Source organism: Rana temporaria, chromosome 1 (assembly GCF_905171775.1).
Source record: "Rana temporaria chromosome 1, aRanTem1.1, whole genome shotgun sequence".
NCBI classification, from domain to species: Eukaryota; Metazoa; Chordata; class Amphibia; order Anura; family Ranidae; genus Rana; species Rana temporaria.
The window spans coordinates 126,225,607-126,252,563 of record NC_053489.1 but is presented as its reverse complement, the minus strand read 5'-3'; the positions used below and the strand labels follow the sequence as shown (position 1 = coordinate 126,252,563).

General features: G+C 39.5%; 1 protein-coding gene across 4 annotated transcripts in view; it reads right to left on the bottom strand.

Moving 5' to 3' along the window:
- Positions 1–26,957, bottom strand: part of CAST (calpastatin) — a 182,351-nt gene continuing 155,394 nt past the window's right edge. For 3 of the 4 annotated variants that reach the window (XM_040342518.1, XM_040342529.1, XM_040342538.1), the window contains 22 exons: positions 25,410–25,490; positions 25,269–25,319; positions 23,705–23,815; positions 23,137–23,220; positions 20,311–20,409; positions 19,724–19,804; positions 19,603–19,647; positions 18,771–18,860; positions 18,567–18,644; positions 17,960–18,064; positions 15,160–15,243; positions 14,452–14,499; positions 13,808–13,900; positions 13,000–13,092; positions 12,149–12,241; positions 11,331–11,423; positions 11,212–11,247; positions 8,758–8,853; positions 8,582–8,653; positions 4,209–4,280; positions 2,356–2,419; positions 1–362 (listed from right to left, as the gene is read on the bottom strand). In XM_040342518.1, coding sequence (XP_040198452.1) covers positions 2,363–2,419; positions 4,209–4,280; positions 8,582–8,653; positions 8,758–8,853; positions 11,212–11,247; positions 11,331–11,423; positions 12,149–12,241; positions 13,000–13,092; positions 13,808–13,900; positions 14,452–14,499; positions 15,160–15,243; positions 17,960–18,064; positions 18,567–18,644; positions 18,771–18,860; positions 19,603–19,647; positions 19,724–19,804; positions 20,311–20,409; positions 23,137–23,220; positions 23,705–23,815; positions 25,269–25,319; positions 25,410–25,490 — 1,662 coding nt within the window. In that variant the 3' untranslated portion in view covers positions 1–362; positions 2,356–2,362. Of the gene's footprint in view, positions 363–2,355; positions 2,420–4,208; positions 4,281–8,581; positions 8,654–8,757; positions 8,854–9,091; positions 10,631–11,144; positions 11,248–11,330; positions 11,424–12,148; positions 12,242–12,999; positions 13,093–13,807; positions 13,901–14,451; positions 14,500–15,159; positions 15,244–17,959; positions 18,065–18,566; positions 18,645–18,770; positions 18,861–19,602; positions 19,648–19,723; positions 19,805–20,310; positions 20,410–23,136; positions 23,221–23,704; positions 23,816–25,268; positions 25,320–25,409; positions 25,491–26,957 lie in introns of those variants that run through there. The other variant, XM_040342546.1, reaches the window with a different exon arrangement.

Genomic DNA, 26,957 nt, shown 5'->3' with positions numbered 1-26,957 from the left:
ATTCGCACAGGAAAAAAAAAAAGAAAAAATATCGCACCTCAAATATAGTGATTTGTACAATGTCAGGTACCCAACAAGGTGCTCATTCACACATCTTGTCTGCTTGGAAACTGTGCAAAGATCGCTGCCTTTATTTTATTACTTTCATTATACATTTCATTACAGCTATAGTAGCTTTGCCCCTGCTAAGAACTGGAGAAAAACTGAGAGAAATTGCCAACAGGAACAAAAGGTTTTAAGAGGCCTTTCCCGAAGTCCGTGGTGCAGGGAAGGGGACAGTGGAAGCCGGTCACACAGCTGTGTGCTTGTATCACAATTTGTTCTTCCCAAGCAGTTATTAAAGAGACAAACTGTACACCAATCTAAAAAGAAAAAATGTAAACCAGTCAGTCAAAATAGCTAAAATCACATTACAAGGTAGTTTCTATCAGGCCAGCATTCTATAAAACAATGGCAGAGGTAGGTAGCACTATCGTGCTAATCGGCTGCGAGTCTGATTAAAGAGTCTGTTCGCAATTTTGTGAGTGAGTAACTTATATAGCGCAACACATGAATGAATGAATGAATGAATGAAAAACTTATAAAGCGCGGCGCATGCAAACTGAATCGCCTCTGGGCGCTTAGTGTCCATTCCCTAACTAAACTTTTTGCCCTCAGAAGAGATGGGTTTTTTTAATTCCGCTTTAAACATTCTACAGATAAAGCCATTTTAGACAACTGTATGCTTATAATCTTATAACAGCTTGGCTAAAGGCCATTTTTTTATCCCAGCATGACTTCGTAGTCTGAGCACTAAGCCAGCTCTATAAAGACATGGCTTGATGAGTTTGAGTGGAGAACTTAAGTGGCCTGCACAAAGTCCTGACCTAAACCCTACTATGAAAACCTTGAGGATGATTTTTAGTTATCTTTAAGTACCCGACCTCACAGATGCCCCTTTGAATGGGCACAATTTACCACAAACACTAAAAAATCTTATGGAAAGCCTTTTCAGAAAAGTTGTGGCTGTGAAAGCCACAAAGTGGGACCAACTCCATATTAATTTGCATGGATTTAGAATTGGGTGTCCAACAAACTCAGGAAGTATGAGGGTCAAGGTCTCTGCAAACTTTTTGCCATGTAGTGTATATTTCTCTTACTCCCTTTTGTATTGCGAGGCATAGTGTGTATAATAGGTTTTTATTTACATTTTGTATGCGAGCCCCAACATTCTCATAATTGCACAATATGCAACATGGTCATTGTACACTGAGGCTATGCAATCATCTGCTGTATGTAACAAATGTAGTTCTTGAGATTAGAAGATAATAAAATCTGTTTTCTAAAAAATTACTTGTATTGCAAATATCGTAGGAGTGCTGCGCGTGCACAGCCAGTGAGAGAGGGACACAGAGCAAGTGCCATGTCTGCGCCTCCTCCACTATTGTGACAGACTGCAGCTCTGTGTCCCGCGCTCTGAACAGCCGCAGGAATAGTTGTAGCAAAAAGCGGCAGTGCGCACATTGTGGAGATACACACACGTCTCCATAAATCCCAGCACAAGGGCACAGACAGAGCAAGAATATAGTGGTTCGGCCAGGGGGCAACTGAAAAAGGAAGTTGCGAGAAATAAATAAAAAAGCATGCGAGTGGTGTTATTTTTATCCGATTTAGGAAAAAAAATTGTCTTGAATTCCATCAAATCCAGATTTCTTGTCATTATACATCAATTACCTACTAATAATTCTGAGGTTACAACCGCAAGCATCAATACAGTAAGTGTAAGTATCATGTTGTCATCAGTTCTGTCTGGTTTTACAATAATCTATCCTCTCCCTTGTGCACAGAAATGGACTTTCAGGATAGAGACCATTCAAGCAGAAACCACTTATATTAGTCTTCATTAATGAACACAACAGGATGCAGACAAATTATGCAAGTAGAACAATATCTTTAAATTCTTAAACTCAACCCACACATTTCAGTCTGGTTGTACAATATCCTTTAAATCTGGGGTTGGCAACCTCGGCCCTCCAGCTGTGGTGAAACTACAAATCCCATCATGCCTTTTCTTCTAGGAATCATGCCTGTGATTGTCAGGTCTTGCAATGTCTCACGGGACTTTGTAGTTTCAAAAAAGCTGGAGGGCCTAGGTTGTCTACCCCTGCTTTAGATCAACTAAAAACTATGTAATGCAAGGATCTGCCTGATTGGATAGTTTAGAAAGTTTCTATTACATAGTTTTGGTGAATTTAAAGTTGTACAGAGATTGTATGATCAAATTGTAACGTGTATGGTGACCCTTACGGTGTTTTACAAGCATGATTTGTTGGCATGTTTGGCAATTCAGGTTATACAGTTTTTACATGTACTTACTGTTAATCTAACTTCTGGTTGTCTTTGAGGCACTAGGTGTTGTAGAGGAGCTCTGACTGGTAGGCTAGAAAAAGAAATAAAAATCCATATATTATTCAATGTGACAGACAACATTCAGCTACCACTTTGCACACGCTAATTTACAAAACAGAGTATCATTATTTATCCAGACACAAAGGAAACTAAGGGGCAGGGGAAAGATTTACTAAAATCGGAGCATGCAAAATCTGGTGCAGCTGTACATAGAACCCAATCAGCTTCCAGGTTTTGTCAAAGCTTAGTTGAACGAGCTGAAGTTAGAAGCGGATTGGCTACCATTCACAGTTACACCGATTAGGAGTGCTCCAGTTTTAGTAAATCTCCCCCTAAGCTTCGAAACTATGAGGCCTGATTCACACCTAGCACCTTTTTCAAAAACGCAGTACAGTCCATTTAACGTGGTGTCCTAGGGGACACGTTCACATCTATGCATTTTTCAGACACTGCCTTTTTGGAAAGGGTCAAGGACTTAAAAAAAAATCAGTGCATTTTTGGATTCAAAAGATTTAAATGGACATGCTTCAGAAATGCATGTAGTACGTTTTTGATGCATTTTGCGTTTTTTGATCCAACTAACAAAAACATCCCCCCTTAACCACTTGGAGCCCCGGCCATTGTTCAACGACGGCCACAAGGTGGCTCTACAATGCCGGGAGAACGTCTCTTGACGTCCTCGGCTCCTCCGGCCACTGGGGGGCGCGCGTGTGCCCACCGCGTCACTGACGTGCCGATGCGCTTGCCTTGTGGCCGCAATGTCCGCCAGGCACCCATGATCGGCTGTTGCACCGACAAGGACGTGGATCTGTGTGTGTAAACACACAGGTCCACATCCTGTCAGGGAGAGGAGACCGATGCCGTGTCCCTTGTACATAGGGACACAGATCGGTCACCTCCCCCATTCAGTCCCCTCCCCCCACAGTTAGAATCACTAGTAGGGAACACATTTAACCCCTTCCACGCCCCCTAGTGTTAACCCCTTCCCTGCCAGTCACATTTATACAGTAATCAGTGCATATTTATAGCACTGATCGCTGTATAAATGTGAATGGTCCCAAAAATGTGTCCGCCATAATGTCGCAGTCCCAATAAAAATCGCAGATCGCCGCCATTGCTAGTAAAAAAAATTATTAAAAAACAATCATAATTCTGTGCCCTATTTTGTAGGCGCTATAACTTTTGCCCAAACCAATCACTATACGCTTATTGCGATTTTTTTTTTTACCAAAAATATGTAGAAGAAGAATACGTATTGGCCTAAACTGAGAAAAAAAAATAGTTTCAAAATTGTCGCTGTTTTTTTGTTTATAGCGCAAAAAATAAAAACCCGCAGAGATGGTCAAATACCACCAAAAGAAAGCTCTATTTGTGGGGAAAAAAGGACAACAATTTTGTTTGGGAGCCACGTCGCACGACCGCGTAATTGTCAGTAAAAGTGACGCAGTGAAATTTCGCCTGGGCAGGAAGGGGGTATATGTGCCCAGTAAGCAAGTGGTTAAAAAAAAAAGTATCAAAACATGCGCAAAAAGCACTGCAGGAACGAATCAAAAGCAAACTCCATCATGCATGAACCAGCACTATGGGAGACTCAGATAGGACTTGTTTCTGTGGAGAGATGCAGTTGCTGCATAGATATTAGATAAGGCCACACTAAATAAGTAACTTTAGTTTATCTTAAATGAAATGCATCACTGCATAAGTGCATACATCTGGTTTATGCAGAAGTTACATTATACAGCCATATGGACTGTATGTGATCTCTTTATAAATCATAAAATCATGAAGCACAGAACATTACTCTACATAGGTTTTCATACCTTTGGGGCATCTGGGGTCTTCTCTGCCGTCTTTGACACCGGTGTGCTAGAGGTGCATGTTCCAGTCTTGTCCTGGTTAATACACAACATTATGTGAATATTCTTCTATACTATTATTATTATTATAAAATACACCTGTGCCGTCATTGTCTGAGAGCTTGCTGTGAAGGACCTAATAATAAAATATTTTGAGTTTGTCCAACTTTGTGAAATTATACAGACTAAGGCCAACTTTTTGGCACATATGACTTTGGAGATCAGACATAACATTACAATGTAGAGAATGTATTTCCTATTTTTGGTCCAGTGTGTTCAGCCTCCTAAAATATCTATGGTGTCCAAAAATGATTTAGCTGGTGTCTATGAGGTTATTTTTATAAAAGAATAGAGGCAGTTGGAAAAACAAATGTAAGTAAGAGCCGGTTCACACTGGGGCGACCTGGGATCCGACTTCAAGTCGCGCGGTCGAGAAAATGAATGGACGTGAATGGGAGCCGTCTTAATGTATACTACTGAAGTCGCTCTGACTTCAGAAAAGGTTCCTGTACTACTTCAAGGCGTCTTGTAGGCAACTTGTACCCATTGATTTCAATGAAAGTCGCCTCAGAAGTCGGATCACTGTCTTAACTGAAGCAACAATACAGGAAGATGACATACATTTCTCAGGCAAACCCCTCCCTCCCACAGAGCTGATTGTTGTTTGATTGGCCACTGAAAAGCCTCCTGTCCTGGAGGCAACTTGTAAGTTGCCCGATGATTCATACTCAAGTCGTGTCCAAGTTGCCTCCCAAAGTCGCGCTGGAAGGCGTGTTGCCCCTGTGTGAATGGGCTCTAAAGAGAACATATTGTATGTTCACTTTGAATACACCAATCAAATGTAAAAAAAATGTTTTGCTTGGAGATTTGTTGAAGTGAACACAGATTCACTAATTTATTAAACTAAGTGGACAGACACTACCCCTTTAGTAAATAAACCTCCCTGCGTGTAGGCTAGCCACAGAAAACGATACACAGCTGGAGACAAGCCACAATAGCAACAAGCAAAATCTTAACATTTTCCCCTAGGCACACAGATTATGTACTTTGTTCAATTGCAGTTATAAATCAAGAAATCAATCCACCATATACAGCGGGTAAAATAAGTATTGAACACGTCACCATTTTTTTTTTTTAGGTAAAAAAAATTCTAAAGGTGCCATCGACCTGAAATTTTCACCACATGACGATAACAACCGATTCAATCCATACAAAGAACCCAAAACAAATACATTCAGAAATAAAATGGAATCACATAGGGAAAAAGTATTGAACACATGAAGAAAGAGAGGTGGAAAAAGGCATGGATTGCCAAGACACCAGCTGAAATCTATCAGTAATTAGAAAGCAGTCCTGCCCCTTGTTAGTGCAAATTATCGGCTGGTTCAGTCTCAACTGATGGCCTATAAAAAGGTGTCTCATTACAAAGGTGTCGCACAAGAAACATCTCATAAAGGGTAATAGTAAAGAGCTCCCTCGAGACCTTTGCAACTTTATTGTTGCAAAACATACGGATGGCATTGGTTACAGAAGTATTTCTAAACTACTGAATGTTCCAGTGAGCACTGTTGGGGCAGGAATCCAGAAGTGGAAAGAACATAATTTCACCATAAACCAGTCACGACTAGGTGCTCCTCACAAGATTTCTGACAGATGAGTGAAAATGATCAGAAGGGTTGTCAAAGAGCCAAGGACCATTTGTGGAGAGCTTCAGAAAGACCTGGAATTGGCAGGTACAATTATTTCAAAGAAAACAATAAGTAATGCACTCAACCGCCATGGCCTGCATGCGCGCTCACCACGCAAGACTCCATTGCTGAAGACAAAGCATGTTGAAGCTTGTTTAAAGATTGCTGCACAACATTTAGACAAGCCTGTGAAATACTGGGAACATTATAGTCTGGTCAGATGATACCAAAATTGAACTTTGGATGCCATAATACACACCATGTTTGGAGGTCAAATGGTACTGCACATCACCCCAAAAACACCCCCATACCAACAGTGAAGTTTGGAGGTGGGAACATAATAATGTGGGCTGTTTTTTTTAGCATACAGTACTGGCAAACTTCATATCATTGAAGGAAGGATGAAAGGAAAAATGTACCAAGACAGTCTAAAAATCTGCTGACATCTACCAGGATGATGAAAATGAAACGAGGGTAGACATTTCAGCAAGACAATGATCCCAAACACATCGCCAAGGAAACTCTCAATTGGTTTTAAAGAAAGAAAATAAAGCTGCTTGAATGGCCCAGCCAATCACCTGACTTGAATCCAATAGAAAATCTATGGAAAAAACTAAAAGATCAGGATTCATAGAAGAGATACACAGAACATTCAAGATTTTAAAGACTGTGTGGAAGAATGGGCCAAAATCACACCTGAGCTATGCATTCTACTAGTTTCTCCATACAGGAGGCATCTTGAAGCTGTCATTACCAACAAAGGATTTTGTATGAAGTATTAAATACATTTCACTTAGCGTGTTCAATACTTTTTCCCTGTGTCATTCCAGGTGATTACACATAACCTCATTTCTAAACTTATTGGCTTTGGTGACTTTGTATGTGTGGATTGCATGGGTTGTTACCGACATGTGGTGAAAATTTCAGGTCGATAGCACCTTTAGAAAAATAAGTCCTTTGCATTAATCAAATGAACCATCAACCTGTACGCCAGTGGTGGTAAATTTACTTTAAATTTGAGTTAGGGAGCCCCAAGTGCGAGCCCTGACAACACCAAAGAGCCACACATAATATTCAGTGAATGTAATTCTAAAGAAGCACCAGGAGATGATTAGAGACTACAGATATATTATAAGGGATAGTCATAAAAACATTACACAAGACTGCCAGAGATCACTGCTTTTAAATTCCCTTCACAAACCAGTAATTTTACATTTGTGTTTCATACAGCCTCCTTAACCAGTTCCCGACCTCCTCATGTACATTTACGTCGGCAGAATGGCACGGACAGGCACAATCACGTACCTGTACGTCCTCTGCTAGACGTGGGTGGGGGGTCCGATCGGGACCCCCCCCGGTACATGCGGAGGTCGGATCCGCTCGGAGAGCAATCCGGGACGACAGCGCGGCTATTTGTTTATAGCCGCTCCGTCGCGATCCCCCCCCCGGAGCTGAAGAACGGGGAGAGCCGTGTGTAAACACGGCTTCCCCGTGCTTCACTGTGGCGGCGCATCGATCAGGTGATCCCCTTTATAGGGGAGACTCGATCGATGACGTCATTCCTACAGCCACACACCCCTACACTAGTAAACACATACACAGTGATCCCTAAATGTTACAGCGCCCCCTGTGTTTAACTCCCAAACTGCAACTGTCATTTTCACAATAAACAATGCAATTTAAATGCATTTTTTGCTGTGAAAATGACAATGGTCCCAAAAATGTGTCAGAATTGTCCGAAGTGTCCGCCATAATGTCGCAGTCACGAAAAAAATCGCTGATCGCCGCCATTACTAGTAAAAAAAAATGCAAAAAAACTATCCCCTATTTTGTAAACGCTATAAATTTTGCGCAAACCAACCGATAAACGATTATTGCGATTTTTTTTACCAAAAATAGGTAGAAGAATACGTATCGGCCTAAACTGAGGAAAATTTTTTTTTTATATATATGTTTTTGGGGGATATTTATTACAGCAAAAAGTAAAAAATATTGCATTTTTTTCAAAATTGTCGCTCTATTTTTGTTTATAGCGCAAAAAATAAAAACCGCATAGGTGATCAAATACCACCAAAAGAAAGCTCTATTTGTGGGGAAAAAAGGACGCCAATTTTGTTTGGGAGCCACGTCGCACGACCGCGCAATTGTCTGTTAAAGCGACGCAGTCCCGAACTGTAAAAACCCCTTGGGTCTTTAGCCAGCATATTGGTCCGGGGCTCAAGTGGTTAAAAATGATCACATTTGACATTTCCCTAAACATTGTAAGAATATCAGAAAAACAAAAAGAGAAGAGGAATGGACAGCACCTAAAAAAAAAAAAAAAAAATGGCATGAAAAAAATAAAACGACTAAAAGGCAATATAAAGAATATTTTTTCTTCACTGGTCTGAGTAGGCATCAAAACACAGACTTTTCAGGGGTCCTAAGGACCGCCCATTGAGTACCAAAGGGTTACGAGTTTGGCAACACGGCTATATGTTATAATGTTTGTAGATGTTGTTTGATTTATTATTCATCAATTTACAGTATTTCTCATATATTTGAGAAGTACTATTATTAAAAACCAGCGCTATGTGAGGATTTTAAGTTCTGGTTTTACTCCATAGGTAACAAGCGTAGCCGAATATTTCACGGACTTATAGTACAAACCTTTGTGGCTTCCGGGGTCTTTCCTGCTGTCTGGGAAACTGGTGTGCTAGAAGCACTCTTCTCTGTCTTGTCCTAGTTCAGACATCAGTGTTAATATACATGTATGTTGCTATTGTAAAAAGGTTGAACGCTATTCTGTCATTTGCATAATAGATTCTGTTTTTTATAATTAATACCTTTGAAGAACTCTTTGCTTTGTCAGCTGAGCCGGTATCACAAAGGGAGAAACCACCAGACAGAGCATCAATGGCTGCATCATCACTCAGGGAAGCCTTCAAGGGAAAACACACAAGTTCATATGGCAGTCTAGAAAACTTCTACAGCTTGAATTACAGTTTATGAGCAGTCTAATGTAAAACTACACAAGGTCACATGGATTCCTTACAATCCAAAGCATGCATGCAAAGATACTTTGGGATCTGCAATAACTTAATACATGATGCATTTTGCTGTATTGACTTGCTGCAGGTAGAATAATTTGCCATTGGTTAGCATATCCCCAATGTTTGAGCTGCCAGAAAAAATAATGTTTTGTTTTTTTGATTTCTCATACCTAGCAAAAACTTCAGCTTATATTTGACATATACCTACTTCAGCATCTACCAAAAAACTGAATGATTGGGTTGGACCGGTTTTCGGGTTGGGTGATACCCTGCTTTTTATTTTTATTTTTTTATTATTTCTTTATTTTAGTTGTCATACATACAGAGAAACAAACAATTTAATTAATCCATCAATCATATAAGTTCCAAAGAATCCATTCAAAATCCAATTAACAGCATTACTCCTATCTCAAATACATCAACAAAAAAAATAATAACTAGATATTTGAGAGAGTCCCCATTCTATCTTCCGTTAGACCTGCTTCTCTTGTATGCCCTGACAACATGCTTTGCTAAGAAGAAAAACCTCTACATATCTGAAGAGGCAAAAGGAGAAAGGAAGAAGCCCCATAAAGGGAAAGAATTCATAAAGAAAAGAGATAAAAGATGAAGAGAGAAGAGAAAAAAAAAACACCGATAGGGGAGGGGGAGTCAGAGTTGAAGGAAAAATGCATCGAGGTGAAGGCCGAGTTTAGTATACCATCATCCAGGGAAGTGAGGGCACCCCAAAGGCCCCCTACTGCCCTGCTTTTTCAAGATGCTAACCCAGCACAAAGGATGAAACATCCCCCTTATTTCAGGAAATAGAGGACTCTGAGGATGACTTGATAACCAGGTATTATACAATTCCAATGCTACTATGGAACATAAACTCTGTTAGTCAGTTGGGCTCACATTTCATTTAGAATGGATGGAGTCAATAAACTGCACTTATAAAGTGCGCTATATGGCCAAAGGTTTGTGGATATCCAACCATAAAATCTACAAAAAAATGTGTGCAGTCACAATGATTAAACCCACTAGGGGGGCAAAACGCGTCTGTGGGCGGAGAGCAGAGCTGAAGCCATCTTACATTATTGATTTCATTTGGGTCAGTGAGTGGACATCTGTTGTGCGATCGGTTCTCATATTTCTGTAGTTAATTAGACATATTCTTTTTTACAATTAAAAACTGCATGATCACAGCTCACAGCCTTTCAGACTCCATGCTAATAGGATCATGAGATGCCTGGTAATTGTGTACTATGCTTTACGTTTAACAGTGAAACCAATTCTATAAATTATATGTGACTACTTATTTCACATTGAGTCATATATTTGTACATGACTATGTGCTGTTTATAAAGTTAATTAGATTTTAATTGTATTTTAATAGATTTTGTAGATGTTTTCTGCTGAACTGGGGCATGATAATGCTGCAAAACTATTTTTTTATTTAGGCCTGTTATATAATTGATCTTGGTTTCTTAAAATTCTTATTTTTTTTTAATGTGACTTGTTGATTGGTAAGCAATATAATATAGTGTATATTCTATCTATGTCCTTTAAATGTGTATTAATATTGTGAGGTTTATTTTTTTATGTCAAGTGTTTTATTGTGGGCAGAGAGCTGTACATATTGGTTGAGGAATTGTACATATACAACTTAGTAACTTTTGATAGTTAAAGCGGGGGTTCACCCTTAGAGGGCACTTTTTCCCCTTAGATTCCTGCTCGTTTTCTCTAGGGGAATCGGCTATTTGTTTTAAAATATGTGCAGTACTTACCCGTTTACGAGATGCATCCTCTCCGTCGCTTCCGGGTATGGGCTGCGGGAACGGGCGTTCCTTCTTGATTGACAGTCTTCCGAGAGGCTTCCGACGGTCGCATCCATCGCGTCACGATTTTCCGAAAGAAGCCGAACGTCGGTGCGCAGGCGCAGTATAGAGCCGCACCGACATTCGGCTTCTTTCGGCTACGAGTGACGCGATGGATGCGACCGTCGGAAGCCTCTCGGAAGACTGTCAATCAAGAAGGAACGCCCGCTCCCGAAGACCCATACCCGGAAGCGACGGAAGAAGATGCATCTCGAAAACGGGTAAGTACGGATCATATTTTAATACAAATAGCCGGTTCCCCTAGACCGAACGAGCAGGAAGCTAAGGGGAAAAATGTAATAAATGGGTGAACTCCCGCTTTAATAATGGACTATGGTTAGGAAGGTCCCCAAAAATGTAAATAGTGGAAATATACAGATTTCATTTTTACCTTTGGCTTCACCTCTTCTGGTTTTGCAGGTTTACCCTGTATTTAGGAAATACATACAATTAATAATGTGAAACACACACATAAAAATATAGAAACTTTTGGCCAGTGTACATAATTACCTGATCTTTACCATCCAAAATGTGCCTATATTCAGGAGGGATTGTGTCATCTCTATCTCCAAGCCGGTCAATGTGCTCCTTTTTGGCTTTTTCCTGATAAAGAACAAACAAAATTAAAGAGCTGACTTGTAAACATCAGTCATTAAATCTGAACTAAGCACATATCTGCAGTGTTTACTTGTATCTGTATCTGTGTTGTGTCACTTCTGAGAAATTTTCCCAACACATGAGATACATTTGTGACAGGGAGGGACAGACTTAGTGGAGGGAGATTTCTGCAGCATATTTGGCAAGTACAGAATCACAGTATATATAAAATAATATGTAAAGTGGTTGGAGGGAAGCCTCACAATAACAAAGATGTTTCTATTACAACTTATGTGAGCAGACTGCAGTTCCTCTTTAACAAAAGCATAGCTTTGATGTCAACCATGTATCACACATGATTTACCCATTAACTCTAACACATTCAGAGGAAATTTTTATGTATGAAGCATTTTCTGTTCTCTTACTCCAGCAATGAGGATAGATATAAGTGAGCGTGACTAATATTTAATATTTTAGGTCTTTTGGAGTAAATAAGATAAGGTATACACGACAGCTTTTCCTGTATTAGAATCACAGTAGGAAAACCAGCTTAATTTCAGAAAATATTCCCCCACATGATTAAAACTTTACTTTAGACATATTCAGCTCTGATATAGTCTTTGTTTTGCTCAAAATGTATTTATTTCAATCACACAATATACAAATAATTTAGCTGCATAAAGGATCTGTCCTATAAGAATGGGCTAGAGTTGTGGCTTTCAAGTACTAACCTTTACCAGGTCTACTACAGGCTTCTTTTCATCTGGATCTTCTATTCTTGTTCCCAGAGAACCAGAGAGCAGATCTAATGCATCATCAGGTATCTGAAAATCCCAGAAAAGCAGGAAATGTGTTAAAGATAACTAATTTTCTATTACATGTTCCCCCAATGTCCCCCCTAACAGACAATTTCTTGTCAATATTTCTCTTTAAACTGTCTTCATTTTAAGATTTTGATGTATAAACTTCCATGACCAGTACATGTTCTATACGGTAGAACAAGCTTCTTATATACAGTAGTGCAAAGCGCAATAGTGTTGTGCATATTGCTAAAAAACAAAACAAAAAACAAACTAAATTTCACAGTACTGAAGGTAAATAAAGTGTATACTTCAAAATAAATGATGCTATAGTATTATGTTTTATCTGTGTGCCATACACAATCTGTTATGTATTTTCAAAGCCACAGAACCTGATTAAAGTGATTCTAAAGATGGCTATTGATGGGCTAAATGTTTTACATTCAACTGGTCGGTTGATCGAATACAAACTGGCCCAATTCCATCATCCAAAATTTCTCGTGGATGAGGGAATCCTCCCTGTTGTGACATTGTGGGGAGACTTCCCAGCAAGGAAGTTGTACAGAAATCAGTCGGAAGATCGACTTCTGTACAACCACAATGCCCATACATGGATAGAAATTCGGGTTGGTCTCTGATGACTTACCAAAACACTGTTTAGTAAACGTGGCCCAAACAAAACTGTACCATTGCATAAGCTATGTGGCCCATCTATGGAGCACTATACTATTGTGTCTAATGGTGTTCCAGTGTGCCATAAACATAAGTAAATAGGAACTCACAGAGACAGATGGCGGCTTTGGAGCACTGGAATGCACAGATGAAACTTTAGAACAGGATACAATCTCTTCAGACCCAGATTTCTGAGATGGTTTCTAAAAAGAAACATACAGTATGTATAACACAAAGTTTAGCATAGCAGTCTTTTAGTTACATCTCTGGCATAAAAAGATAGCCGTGTGCAGAAAAATATTCCACATTACATATGTCTATACATGTAATAATCAAGTCTTTTATGGATGCTTGACTCTTATGCCGCGTACACACCATCACTTTATGTGATGAAAAAAAACGACACTTTCTGTGAAGTAAAAAATGAAGTTTTTGAAACTTCAATTTTCAAAGACGAAGTTGCCTACACACCATCGTTTTCTCACAATGATCTTGCAAAGTGAGGTTATGTTCCACCACGTTTTACCATTGAAGCTTGCTTCATAAGTAGCTTCTGGGCATGCGTGGATGAAAAAACGTCTTAGAAAACAACGTTTTTTGCTACACACGGTCAATTTCTGTGAAGTAAAAAGTGCACTTTTGAAAAACGACACATAAAATTGAAGCATGCTTCAATTTTTTTTGGTCGTTTTTTACAAGACATAAAACAACGTTTTCCCCCACACACAGTCAATTAAAGTGACGTTTTTAAAAACGTCATTTTTTTTCATCACATAAAGTGATGGTGTGTACGCGGCATTAGGTTTGCTAGTACTTTACTGTTTTTATATTGTCAGATTCAGTACTTACATCTCTACCAAGGTGTACATTTGTGAGAGGGACAAAGAAATCTTGTAGATCGGTGAGAATAGAACATACCTCTGATGACTTTAGTGGAGGACATTGAGAAGCAGCAGGAGAGGTGACGAACCCTTCATCCAAAGCATCCAGAAGATCGTCCTCACTCATTGCCTGCATGTTTACAGAAATAAAACAGCAAATGAATGGAGAATCACCTTTAAAAGTCTTTAGCAAATGGTCAGGAGAGAGCTGATGCATGCTATGTGATAGGAGCTGAAACATGAGACTACAGCACAGAATACACGTGAAACAAAATCCGCTGTCCCATGCCAGACAAAAGCTTATCCCTAGCAACACACTGCAAACAAATGCCTTCCCAGAGAAGACCATATGATACACTCTCTCAGTATAAATAGAAGACCTGAGCACAATTACCCAATGCAGATAAAACTTTTGTCTGTACAATGAAAGAAAAATTATATATACATATATGCATGTTATTATCTGGCTACTACGGTTTACTCCTACACTCCGAAGACCTGCAGGTAGGTTAAACGTCTCCTGTCTAAATCAGCCCTAGTATGTATGTGTAAGTATGAATGTGAGCTTAGTTTGTAAGCTCATTGGAGGCAGGGACTGATGTGAAGGTACAGTGTGTAAAAGTGCTGTGTAAACTGTTAGCTCTATAATAAATATATAGGCATTTCAAAATATGAATATACCTGAGGCTTTTCTTCAGGTTTTGGCAAAAGAGGCTTCCCGTCTTTATCCTGCAATCAGAAGTCAGTGTAGAAGCAATAAATGCACGGCTAACACACAATTTAACATAGACAATACACAGATCAGCAATAGAGCTCGTTCATAAGTAGTACAGCCACAGTTAAAGCGGTAAACCCAAAAACAAAAATGCAATAAATTGCACCTCACAAAATTCCTAAATGTGGTGGCTGCTTTCGTTTTTTAGCCCATTTTTTTTTCCGCTTAGTGACTCGGGCCACACAATTTCTGTATTACAGTGTCTCCTCTCTGGATGGAGGAACAACAGAATCACCTTTGGACAGCAGCATTCTCAATGTGGGGGGGGGGGGGGGGTTTGATGGGCTTTGCTAGCAAATTAAAAGCCAAACTCCAGCTGACACTTTCCGTTATAGCACCAGTTGTTTTTTTTTTGGAATAAAGATTTTACATAAATTAGAAAAAGCTGACCATTGTAAGAACACTTCTTAGTGTTAATTAGTTTGTCACAGCCCTCTAACCGCCACTTTTTTTCTGGACAGTTTGGTCTGTTAAAAGAAAAATTAAAATAAAGGGGGAAAATAAAAAAAAGACTAAAAAAGAAAGACGAATGCAGCCACCACATCCAAGGATGAATGAGCTACAATACATTACATTGTTGATTTTGGGTTTAGATACAATTTAAAATGGTCTACCTTAACTTCCTTTAGTCTGTAGTCAGGAGGTATTGTCTTTTCATCTTCTCCTAGTTTATCCTTCTTGTCTTTGCCTGTTTGCTCCTAGGAGAAAATAATAAATAACCTTCCTTTTAATAATTAGTAGACAATCAAATATGAAATATAATTCACAATTAGGTTTATCATAGTTACATAGTTAGTCAGGTTGAAAAAAGACCCAAGTCCATCCAGTTCAACCACAAAAAATAAAAAAAACTAAATAAAAAACACAGTACAATCCTATACACCCAACTCCATACCCACAGTTGATCCAGAGGAAGGCAAAAAACCCCAGCAGAGCATGATCCAATTTGCTACAGCAGGGGAAAAAATTCCTTCCTGATCCCCCGCAATCGGATTTACCCTGGATCAACTTTACCTACAAATCTTAGTACTCAATTATTTTATGTACATTTAGGAAAGTATCCAGGCCTTTCTTAAAGCAATCTACTGAGCTGGCCAGAACCACCTCTGGAGGGAGTCTGTTCCACATTTTCACAGCTCTTACTGTGAAGAAACCTTTCCGTATTTGGAGGTGAAATCGCTTTTCCTCTAGACGTATAGAGTGCCCCCTTGTCCTCAGTGTTGACCGTAAAGTGAATAACTCAACACCAAGTCCACTGTATGGACCTCTTATATATTTGTACATGTTTGTACATAAGATTCTGATCATTTAAGTAACCAATTAAAAGTTTAGTAATCGACTATTGGTTTCTTCTGTCTTAAACCCTTCTCCCTGCCTGTTAGCATTCATGTACACAGAGTTGCACATTATGTTAAAACATTACTCCCCAGCCCTCTTCTAAACACTACACAGCAGGGTGAGCTTGGCAATTCTTTATTTTCTTCAACAGGGTTAGAATATAGTCGATACTTATTCTGCTAAAATTCTATACAAAATGTAACAGATGTCAACACATGGTAGGTGTTATCGGAATACAGTTGTAAAAGCGGAAATACACTTTAATTCTTAAAGTATCAGCCCAAAAGGTTTCCAAGTGATCCTTGATTATGTTTCAATAATCTGTTTGGTAGACGGATACCATTAAAGGGTTGTCCATTTTTATTTTTTTTACTTTAAGTGGAAAATATCTTTAGGGCCAGTTCACACCAGACGCAGTTCCGTGCACATTTTTTCTGCACTAAAAATGCATGCACAATGTTTTCCATGTATTCCAATGGCTCTAGTTCACACCATGCAGTGCAGAAACTGACCGGAAACTGACTGCATGGTGTGAACTAAAGTCATTAGAATACATGGAAAACACTGTGCATGCATTTTGTGCAGAAAAAAAGCACACAGAAGGGAACGGAACTGGCCTTTAAAGATAAACTATAGGCAGATATGAAAGACACATTAACGCAGCTTTACATTTATTAACACATCATTGTTATGCTAACAGTGTAAGACCTTGACACTGACTTGGTATCCGCATTTTGCAATCTCTGTATGGCAGTGCTTAGACTGGCAAATGGAGAAGCAGCACAGGCAGGGCATAGCATGGTAGTTATTAAATGCTCATGTGCTACTGTATAAGGAATGTGCTGATAGGAGGAAAGAGCGAAGTGATGAGCTCATCTTTATGTTTCTTCTCCTTTTACTGTGTAGTCACAGGCTGGGGGAGAAACAAGACATGTAAATGCTACTTGACTGCAGCAGCATAAACTCAACTGTCTTAGAGGGCTTTGCTACACAGGGCTGTGCTGTGTGGCAGAGCTATGTAAATCTCAGTACAGAATGAACAGAAATACAAATCCTCTGACAGATAGAACATTTCATCTGCGTATTTGTCTGGAATTCAGCTTTAGTTGCAACACAGCATGTGCCCACATGGGAGGCAAATCTGCCATGTGGGGAAAAAAAAAGCACTACACTCACAATATCAAGGAGTCTGCTGCTCATCCATGTAAATCAGCTGTGTATATGTACAGTGAAGCTGCTGTGTACAGTATACAGTACAGCTTTGTATGTGGCCTAGAGATTTGCAGGCAATGGTTGCTCCCAGTGCTTCCTGGAAACATTCGAAGACACTCATAGACACTCCCAACAGGGGCGGGCGTACCCGGAAGTGATGTTAACAGTTCCTGAGTTTTCTAGGAAGTGCTGTGAGCTGAACCTGTCCATTTTTGGGTGGAACTACACTTTACAAAATGACCTGTGTCACAATTGTATATGCTATAGTAGTATTTTTTCAGAGACAACTGGGATGTCCAAAAGCATTACAACTGATGGGTAAGTAATCCACAGAGACATCCAAGTCAAATGAAATTTACACCATGCATGGCCTAGAAAAGTGCAAGCCTGATTAGAATAAGAAGGATCAAACAAATAGGAAAAGAGGGGGGGACGAGAGAGCGGCCCACCCCCCCTCCTGAACCGTACCAGGCCACATGCCCTCAACATTGGGAGGATGCTTTGGGGGTCTGTGACCCCTCAAAGCACCATGTCCCCATGTTGATGGGGACAAGGGCCCCTCATCCCCACAGCCCTTGCCCGGTGGTTGTGGGGGTGCACATTCTTTTTATTTACCTTAAAGTTTTTGCAACACAAAAAGGTACAGTATTTTGAAGTGCGGTTTAATTTGTTTTATGTTTACAGTACACTTTACACTGTATTTTGTTTTGTCGTAATAATTTTTATATGAATAAATGGTTCTGGAATAAATCATCTGAGTTTCCATTATTTCCTATGGGGAAACTTGCTTTGATATGCGAGTGCTTTGGATTACAAGCATTCTTCTGGAACAGATTATGCTCATAATCCAAGGTTCCGCTGTACCTTTACTGAATCTGCAGCAGTTTTTTTGTCTTTTGGGTCTTCTTTCCTGACTCCTAATGTCCCAGACAAGGCATCCAGTGGGTCAGCTTTGCATGTCGGTGCTTTCTACAGAAAAAAAAAAAGGATTATGTATGTAACTGGTGCTTATATAGCAACAAGACTATTTTGTAGAATGTGCAATAATGAAGCAGTCTGTCTGGAAATTACTACAAACCGCAGATTGTTATAATCGTTTTTTGTACTTTTGGGCAACCGGGACCTAAAATATTTGTTCTGTATGATAGTAACAACCAATTATTAAACTCATTTAAACTGTATTACCATTAAAACATACTTCATTCCTGTAGTCAGAGTAGCAGTTCAGTAAGGTCAGATCTGTGTACATATCAATGGTGAGTGTATATTGTGCATTAACCACTGTTAATAGTACAAGATGATATTGGGCTTGCCTTAATGCAATCCATGGTAATACATGACACGAGGAGTGTTAACATGCATGCATTATCTCTGCACACCAGAACAGGAAATTTTAAAGGGGGCCTAAATGGTATGTCTACAAAAGACGAAATGTTCTGAATGTTATATATGCATATATTGTGCTACTTACAGAAAGTGTAGCCTGGACAGATGAGGAGGAGGTGGCACTAACCACAGATTCGGGCTCTGCCTTTTTCAATTCAGTATCCTCAAAGACAAAAACAAAACAAATGAACCCATATGACCAAATAAGTGGAAACTCTTTTTTACAATCCATTTTTAAAGATAGCACATTTACCTTTTTTTTAAATAAAAGATTCATACAAATACTCACTTTTGGTTTGGCAGGAGGAGTTTTCTGTACAACTGGGGATGGGGAACATGTAAAGTCCAATTCATCTGCCAGCTCACTTTCTGTCATAGGCTGAAGAGGCAAAAGGTTTATCACATACTTACACAGTGTTCCAATATTACAGAAAATTGCAACTGATGGCAAGTATTTTCATGATCGCATACGTGCATTTTGTTTTACAAATAATCGTATTAAAATTCAACTGATATTTATTGTATTCTAAAATAAAAAACTCAAATCTTTCTACCATTGAGACATAAAAACATATCATTATTCTGTGTATGTTTGAGGACCCCACCTTCTGCCACAATCTAACTGCCATTCCTTTCACCATATATGCCCCTGTAACATGCAGCAGGTACTTGAACATGGTTCGGGGCCTGACCGGGTAAGCATAGTAATGTCACATAATGCGTTTCTATCTTAATATTCTTGAGAATATAGCAACAGAGTTGGCAGAGGCTGAAAGCTCTCAGCACCTCAGAAGGCACCACAGAAGTGCTGATTGGCAAGAATGTAAACTGGTGACCTTCATATGAGAAATATATGAAAATGACAGAAGAGGTGCTCCCTGGTTAATACGTTTTTATTTCTTTTTATTTTGACATACTTTCTGTATTTCACTAGATCCAGTGTCAGGATAGATAACAGAGCACATCTATATTTCTGAGCCCTAATCAATCATTGGGATGTAAATGTGGCAGCAACCCCTATTTCGTCTTCACTGCTAATTAACTGTAACCATGAGGAAATACTAAATATAAATAACCCTGGTTTAAAGTGGAAATAAAGAAGCTAGAAATATCTGACATACCTTTTCTTCAGGAGGGGGCGCTGCTGGTTTTTCACCTGCTTTTCCCTAGAAAACACCATGTGTTTAGTACAGACGAAACCTGAAAAAGTCACAGCTCTCTATAAAAGTGTGTTCCACTTACATCTAACAAGTGCCTGTATGCTGGAGGGATGGAGCTTTCCCTTTTTCCAAGTTCTTCAATGTGTGTTGCTGTAGAAGTTTCCTGTAAAAAGATGGAGTGGTCTTTTAAGGCTTTCTGATTATCTGAGGTTATCTCATTGTTTAATTATTCCAATGTGCGTATGTGTGCAGTTGTAAAAAGCACTAATAATGACCCAGCTGCTATAAGTAACACAAATGCACATCTTTACAGTGTGGCCCCATATATGTGGTGCAGCTGGCCACAAATACAGTCACTGGCTATACAAAAAGACCTGCTCACTGCTGCGCCAGTGCCAACAAAGAGGTGCCATTTAATGTCAGTGAGTGTCCTGGTATAAAATCTAATACATACCACATAAACATCCCATTCACCCCTGAGATGACAATTTTTAATAAAGTTGGGAAATATTTCAAATTTTTCAGAAAGTAATGTAAGCATATACAAGAAGCAGGTACTCGCCACTTATTTGACTAAGAAGGTCTCGCACCTGCTTTTCAATCCTGTAAGTAAAGTCTAGTAATTGATACAGACCAATTAAAAGGGAGGAAAAACAAAAAAGTGATTACCGTTACTTCTGGACCTGTGTAGGCAGGAGACTCCGGTACATTAAATTCAGGGCCTTCTAGAGTACCCATTAATTCATCTAAAGCCGTGTCCATACCAGCCTAAGAATATGTCAAAGAGAAATTATTGATACATAATACTGCATTAACAGCCGTCAGAGGTTTTTTTTTTATACTATTTTGCTCATTGTTCTAGCACTAGCATGTTTCAGACATAATTCAGATATTCATTTTTTTTGTTTGTTTAAAGCTAAACTCCTTGCAAACAGCCAAGTCAACATATATAATAATATACATTTAGGAGCGATTTTGTTCCTCTACAAGGTTTGTATTTCTTTTCAGCTAGCCATGAAATATACCCAGCTCTGCCAGAGCAAGTTTTATGATCTGACTTTTCTCTGCTGCAGTTATGCAAGTCATCGCCCTGCCCCATCTTTTAATTGGAAAATAAAAGGAGCAGCAGCAGCAGATCCATGTCCTTATATCTCTACTAATAGTTCTACTCTTCCATGTCATACGTTGATAGACACTTAGGACTAGAATGCTAAGCATCAAAATGTAAAACCTCTTGCACTTTTGTGTTAGTTCCTGGCTCTTATACTGTTCAAACCGTGATTGTTTTTTATGCTCCCACTTTTGTATTTCCCATATCTTATTGCCTGATGAAAAGAATTAATCCCTGTACACACAATCGGATATCTGATGGAATCTAAACCGATGGATTATCCGATGAAGCTGACTTTCATCAGTCGTGCCTACACACCATCGGTTAAAAATCCGATCGTGTCCAACGCGGTGACGTGAAACACTACGACGTGCTGAGAAAAATGAAGTTCATTGCTTCCGAGCATGCGTCGACTTGATTCTGAGAATGCGTGGATTTTTGACCGATGGATTTCCCCACAGACTATCCAGAGGAAAAATTTAAAAACAGGTTCAATTTTTTTTCACGATGAAAAAAAAAAAAAAAAGGATGGGGCCCACACTCAATCGGTTTGTCCGATGAAAAACGGTCCATCGGTCCGTTTTCATCAGACAAACCAATCGTGTGTACAGGGCTTTACTTATCCTATATTAGGACAGAAATCCTTGGTGAGGACTAAATATGTGAAGCTGTTACAAACATTAGACAGCAGACAGGCACAAACAATCTTTTTTTAATGAAAAAATCCACCCATATCATGCTTGGCCATGAAGAGTTTGCGAAGGTAGAGATGGCTATAAACATATGAGCATTGCCATATGGATCAGGTGAACATTATTTAATGTCTGTAGGCACCTTTAGGAATTAACAAAAATACTGTGGTCCAACAGAAAGCAAGATCTGTAAAATGTATTGAACATAACCAAGTAATATTTTTACCCCCTTCCCTTCCAATTCGAGAGCAGCAGATATGCAGTCTGATCGCAGGCACCCTGCTGCCCACCCACTTTACAACATTATGCTGATTAAAAGCACAGTTAACATACAACTCTTATGGGGGACCAACTTTTTTTTTTATTTGGAAAAGGGACTACACACATCCTAATTTTTTTTAAACCCGACCTCATCCCTCATCCGAACGATGGGGTATATATCTTTTATTTACCGTATATACTCGAGTATAAGCCAAGTTTTTCAGCAGTTTTTCTGCTGAAAATGCCTCCCTCGGCTTATACTCGAGCACCTTCCAGACTTTGGGACCCGGTACCGGCCAGCCACTGGTCCCCTGCACCCCAAACTTGGCACACATGTACACAAAGTTTGTTGTCCAGGGGACCTACGGCTGGGGAGCACCGATTTTTAAAAGCCGGGCACCCCTTCCGTAGACTCCCATGTTAAACGGTCATTTCTCTGGTGACTTTGGGGACCTGGTACCGGCTAGTCGTAGATCTCCTGGACCCGGAACTTGGCACACATGTAGCCCCATTTCTCCTCTACAAGTATGCAAAGTTTGTTGTCTGGAGGACCTACGGCTGAGGAATACCGATTTTTCAAAGCCGGGCACCCCTTCCATAGACTCCCATGTTAAACGTCAGTCTAGTCATGGGCACAGTGAGGCATGCACATAGACACAGTGAGGCAAATTGAGGCACGCAGATGGACACCCTAGGCTTATACTCGAGTCAATACATTTTCCCATTTTTTTGTGGTAAAATTGTATATATATATATATATATATATATATATATATATATATATATATATATATACATACAATCAATCGAGTATATACAGTATTTATTTTTTCTCTCCATTTTTCTTCTTTGTTTTACAGGGTTTTTCTTTTTTTCTAAGCCATATTTTCTGGTTGCTACACACCCACCAAGATTTCAAGATGCTGGTCTGTTCACAATCATATTATTGCTATCTCTCCACCCGAGAGGGGTATCCCTATTGCTTCCATTGTAGAAAGACCCCTCTCAGTTTTACTGACTTTTGTTGTTTCTTATATTTTTGGTATAAGTTATATTTGTGAGACTTTACTATGTATATCTGTCTGAATAGTGCCTGCATCAATACCTGTTTACAAAGGTAGTTGCGCTTCTTTGTTATTTACCCATTGGGAACTACCTATCAAAATCATCTTTTGATAGGTGTCATCGTATATATCCTTTCACTGAGGTGGTGTATTGTACTGTAAATGGATATTTGAGCCTCATGTTGCCTTTTTTCATGTGAGCTCGTTATAACAGAAAAAAAAAAAATGTAACAAACAGAGATTAAACCTAATTTTTTTAAATACTTCCAGCCCATTTGTTGCACAACCCCAACATCTTTTGCAGAACAAGCTTGTTCTATAGATTTTAGTGTAGATATGTAAACAGTTTAAATCGCAGGGTACATACAGAGGTCGCTGTGGCAGCCTGCACAGAGGATGCTGAGGAAGGTACGACAACATCTGCTTTTGCTTGTTTGTCTTGTTTAGTGTCCTTAACAGAGAAAAGTAGGCAATGAGCTCAGTGATGCAGACGACCAACAGGTATAAAATCATAAGCACATTCAAATGTTACTATAATCCAAAGCAGCCGGTTACTGTAGTAATATTTAATGTATTTTTATTGCTTAGGCCCCTTTCACACTTGGGCATCTTCTTCTGCGACTTGGGACTGCAAAGTTGCATGACAATTTGTACCCCATGATTTCCAATGAGTACCATGCATATCTGTGCAACTTCAAAGTAGTCCCTGCACTACTTTGGTCCAACTTTGATGCGACTTGCGGTCCACAGATCTCAAGATTACACAGGCACTGCTTCAAGTCGTGTCAAAATTGAGGCAAAATCGCGTCAGAGTCACAGCCAGGTCACACAAGTGTGAAAGGAGCCTTATATATTATTGCAGTATACACCTTACCACAATATTTTGCAACTTTTATAAACCTATTAGTATAAAGACATACATCTCTATGGCTTACTTTGGGTGCAGCAGCAGGAGCAGGAGGAGCAGAGGGCTTGGCAGGCGAAGGAGGAGAAAATTCAAAATCCTTTGACAATTCATCCAACACATCCATGTCAGTCAGTGCTGGCTGCAATATGTAACATACAAACATTACATTATTAAATTATTTCATTTTTGTAGTGTCTCAAAATATAAACAGTCCAAAGTATGCTGCAGCTGGTTCATAGATGAGAAAATAGGTGCAAACTAGGCACAATGATTTAAAAAATAGATGGTAATTCAAGTAAATGCGCCCTCCTGATAGGCACAATGATTTGCTAATCAATTGCTGCAGGGAACCACAGTAGTCTGTTATGTTACAGAGAATTACTGACAATAGATCCTAAAATCAAACCTGGATTTCTGCATAGCCAACATAAGCCTAGGGTGGCAGGGCTGCCATGGGTGCATATATCCACCCATATAACACATTAACAATTAATATTACATTCCTATGTAAAATAAGTGCAATCTAGTTCAGGGCGATCTAGTGGGATCCTTAATGTAGATATTCCTGCATGCTTTGTGAGCTTTTCTTGGTGGAATAGTGTGTCGTTTCTTTACAGTTTACCTACTCTGAGTTTGTACACCTGGAACCAAACTGCTGGCAGAGTAGGGTTACATTTTGCCTTACACTTTAAACAGCACATAAGCTCTAACAATGAATGCTTATTTGCTACTTTTTGGTCTGTTAAATATACCAATAAATATGTTTGGCTACATCTGTTCAATAAGTGCAATATACCTGTTGATCTAACCAGACATACAGTGCTGTCCTGTGTTTTATCTGAAGCACTGTTAACAGCCTCAGCTAGTTCTTGTTTGTGAACTACAGAACTCTTCCTCCTTATGCTCTGTAGTACTAACACATTTGCTATCTTGTTCCTCTCACTCCAGGACAGCAAGTGTGTTACTCGCTGGATCATCAGTGAGAATTGAGGGAAGAGAGTCTGGGGAAAAAAAGCCACCACATACAAAAAAGGACTGATAAGCTGAAACATATCAACTTATTTGTACATGGGTTTAGAAACACTATCAAGGCCCCTTTCACACTTGGGCGGGGTCGGGGGCAAAGCGCCGCTATTTTTTACCGTAGTTTTTGCGGAGGTATTCAGCCGCTTTTAATCCCCTCTAGCAGCCGAAAGAGGGTTAAAACCACCCGCAAAGTGCCGTTATGAACACCTAAGACAGAATCCAGTGCCCGCAGCAAACACCACAGGCTGCCCCCCCGTGGTAGGGTCTAGGTAGAATCCCCAAGGTAGTCACCAAGGTTAACTGATACAGAAACTGCTAGATAATTCAGGGTAGTAAGCTGTTAGATCTTGACAGAAGCTTTAGAAAAAAAAAATGTATTGGCTGAAAAAGGAAAATGCTTTTCCAGAACAGAAAAAATCCATCAACTAAGGACACTAGCAAAAAAACTGAGTAACCAGGGTTTTATGAGTGCACCATTCTATTGGTGGCCTAGCAAATTTTACAAACATACTATACACCAACACATTCCCTGCATCCAAAGGAATAATGAAAAATGGATTACATACCTCAAGCTTCGCTGCTGGAAATGGTGGTAAAGGTTTACTGTGATCTTTCCCCTATGAAATACAATGTACATTGTTAAAAGGCCATAAGACATACATCTGGTCAGTCAGTTTTATTATGGGAATGATATAAAAAATACTCACATCGAGCAAGTGCCTGTATTCTGGAGGTATTGATGAATCTCTCTTACCAAGTTCCTCCAAGTATGTCGATGTAATATTTTCCTGGCAAAAAAATGTTCAAAGTTATTTAAAGGGTACCGGTTACTCATACAGCAGAGGCAGACTTTTTGAATGAACAATCTAATCGAATCCACCATCTTTAAGTAGGTTTGATCACATTGACGCATGCACACTTAGACCAGAAAGTGCAGGTCAAGTTTCTTTAAAGCCCATCAACCTCCATCGCTGCCCCATACACCTCATTTTACTGACCCCCATCACCTTGGAGCACAACTGCTCCTCCATAAAAAAAAAAAACTGCATACATACCTTTTTTTCCAGCAGTACTGTACTTGGTTCAGTCACATGATATCTCGGTTCATCCTCTTCCCCTGTCCTCACTGGTGGGAGGGTCCTGAATGCTGTACTATTCTGCTGTAATTCCAAGGTGACCTGATTGCATCCTTGGCTCACAGAAAGTTGATTGAAAGATGCTGGGCAGCATCATTCAACCCACAAGAGCAGCACCATCTAGTGGCACAGAAGATTTACTGCAGAGGTCAGCACATAGGGTAAATTGCGCAGCAAAGGTTGCATTTTTTAATTTAACATTTTATGGGGGACTGAAGTTTTATGCTAGAGTTCACATTTTACAGCACAATGGGGCAATTTTATCAAGAGTGGAGCAGCCACAATCTGAAAAATATGTGAATGTCAACCAGTTTTTAGCCTTAATTTTTACACCTTTAAGTGGAATTATAAGTCCCACTTTTAAAAACTGAGCAGGCAGGCTCTTTATTGCAGAAGAGACCTGCAATGTTTCTTCTGTAATAAAAGAAACCCACCTGCCTGCCTGCAGTCTTTTTTTAAATTTACAATGAGCAGTGTAAGGGCAGCTAAGTTTACATTTCAATACAGTGTGTGTGTGTGTGTGTGTGTGTGTGTGTGTGTGTGTGTCGGGGTGACTGCACTCCTGCATAAGATGGCCGTATCCTGGCACCTAGAAATAGCTGCTTCAGTTTTGATAAAAACACCTGTTGTATAATTTTTCTGCACAATCTATTGCATTTTTAGCCATTCTGTGGTAAACCAATGAAACAGTGCACTGTTAATTTTAGACTTCAGGTCCAGTGCTAAAATCCACAAAAGCCAAATGTATTTTTAAGTCTGAAAGATAAATTCCAGTGAGTTACTATGCATCACTCCTTTTTCTTTAACCACTAAAGCCCAAGACCATTTTGTAGCTAAAGGACCAGGCCACTTTTTGCGATTTGGCACTGCGTCGCTTTAACTGACAATTGCGCGGTCGTGCGGCGTGGCTTCCAAACAAAATTGGCTTCCTTTTTTTCCCACAAATAGAGCTTTCTTTTGGTGGTATTTGATCACCTCTGCGGTTTTTATTTTTGGCGCTATAAACAAAAATAGAGCGACAATTTTGAAAAAAAAAGCAATATTTTTTACTTTTTGCTATAATAAATATCCCCCAAAAATATATAAATAAACATGTTTTTCCTCAGTTTAGGCCGATAC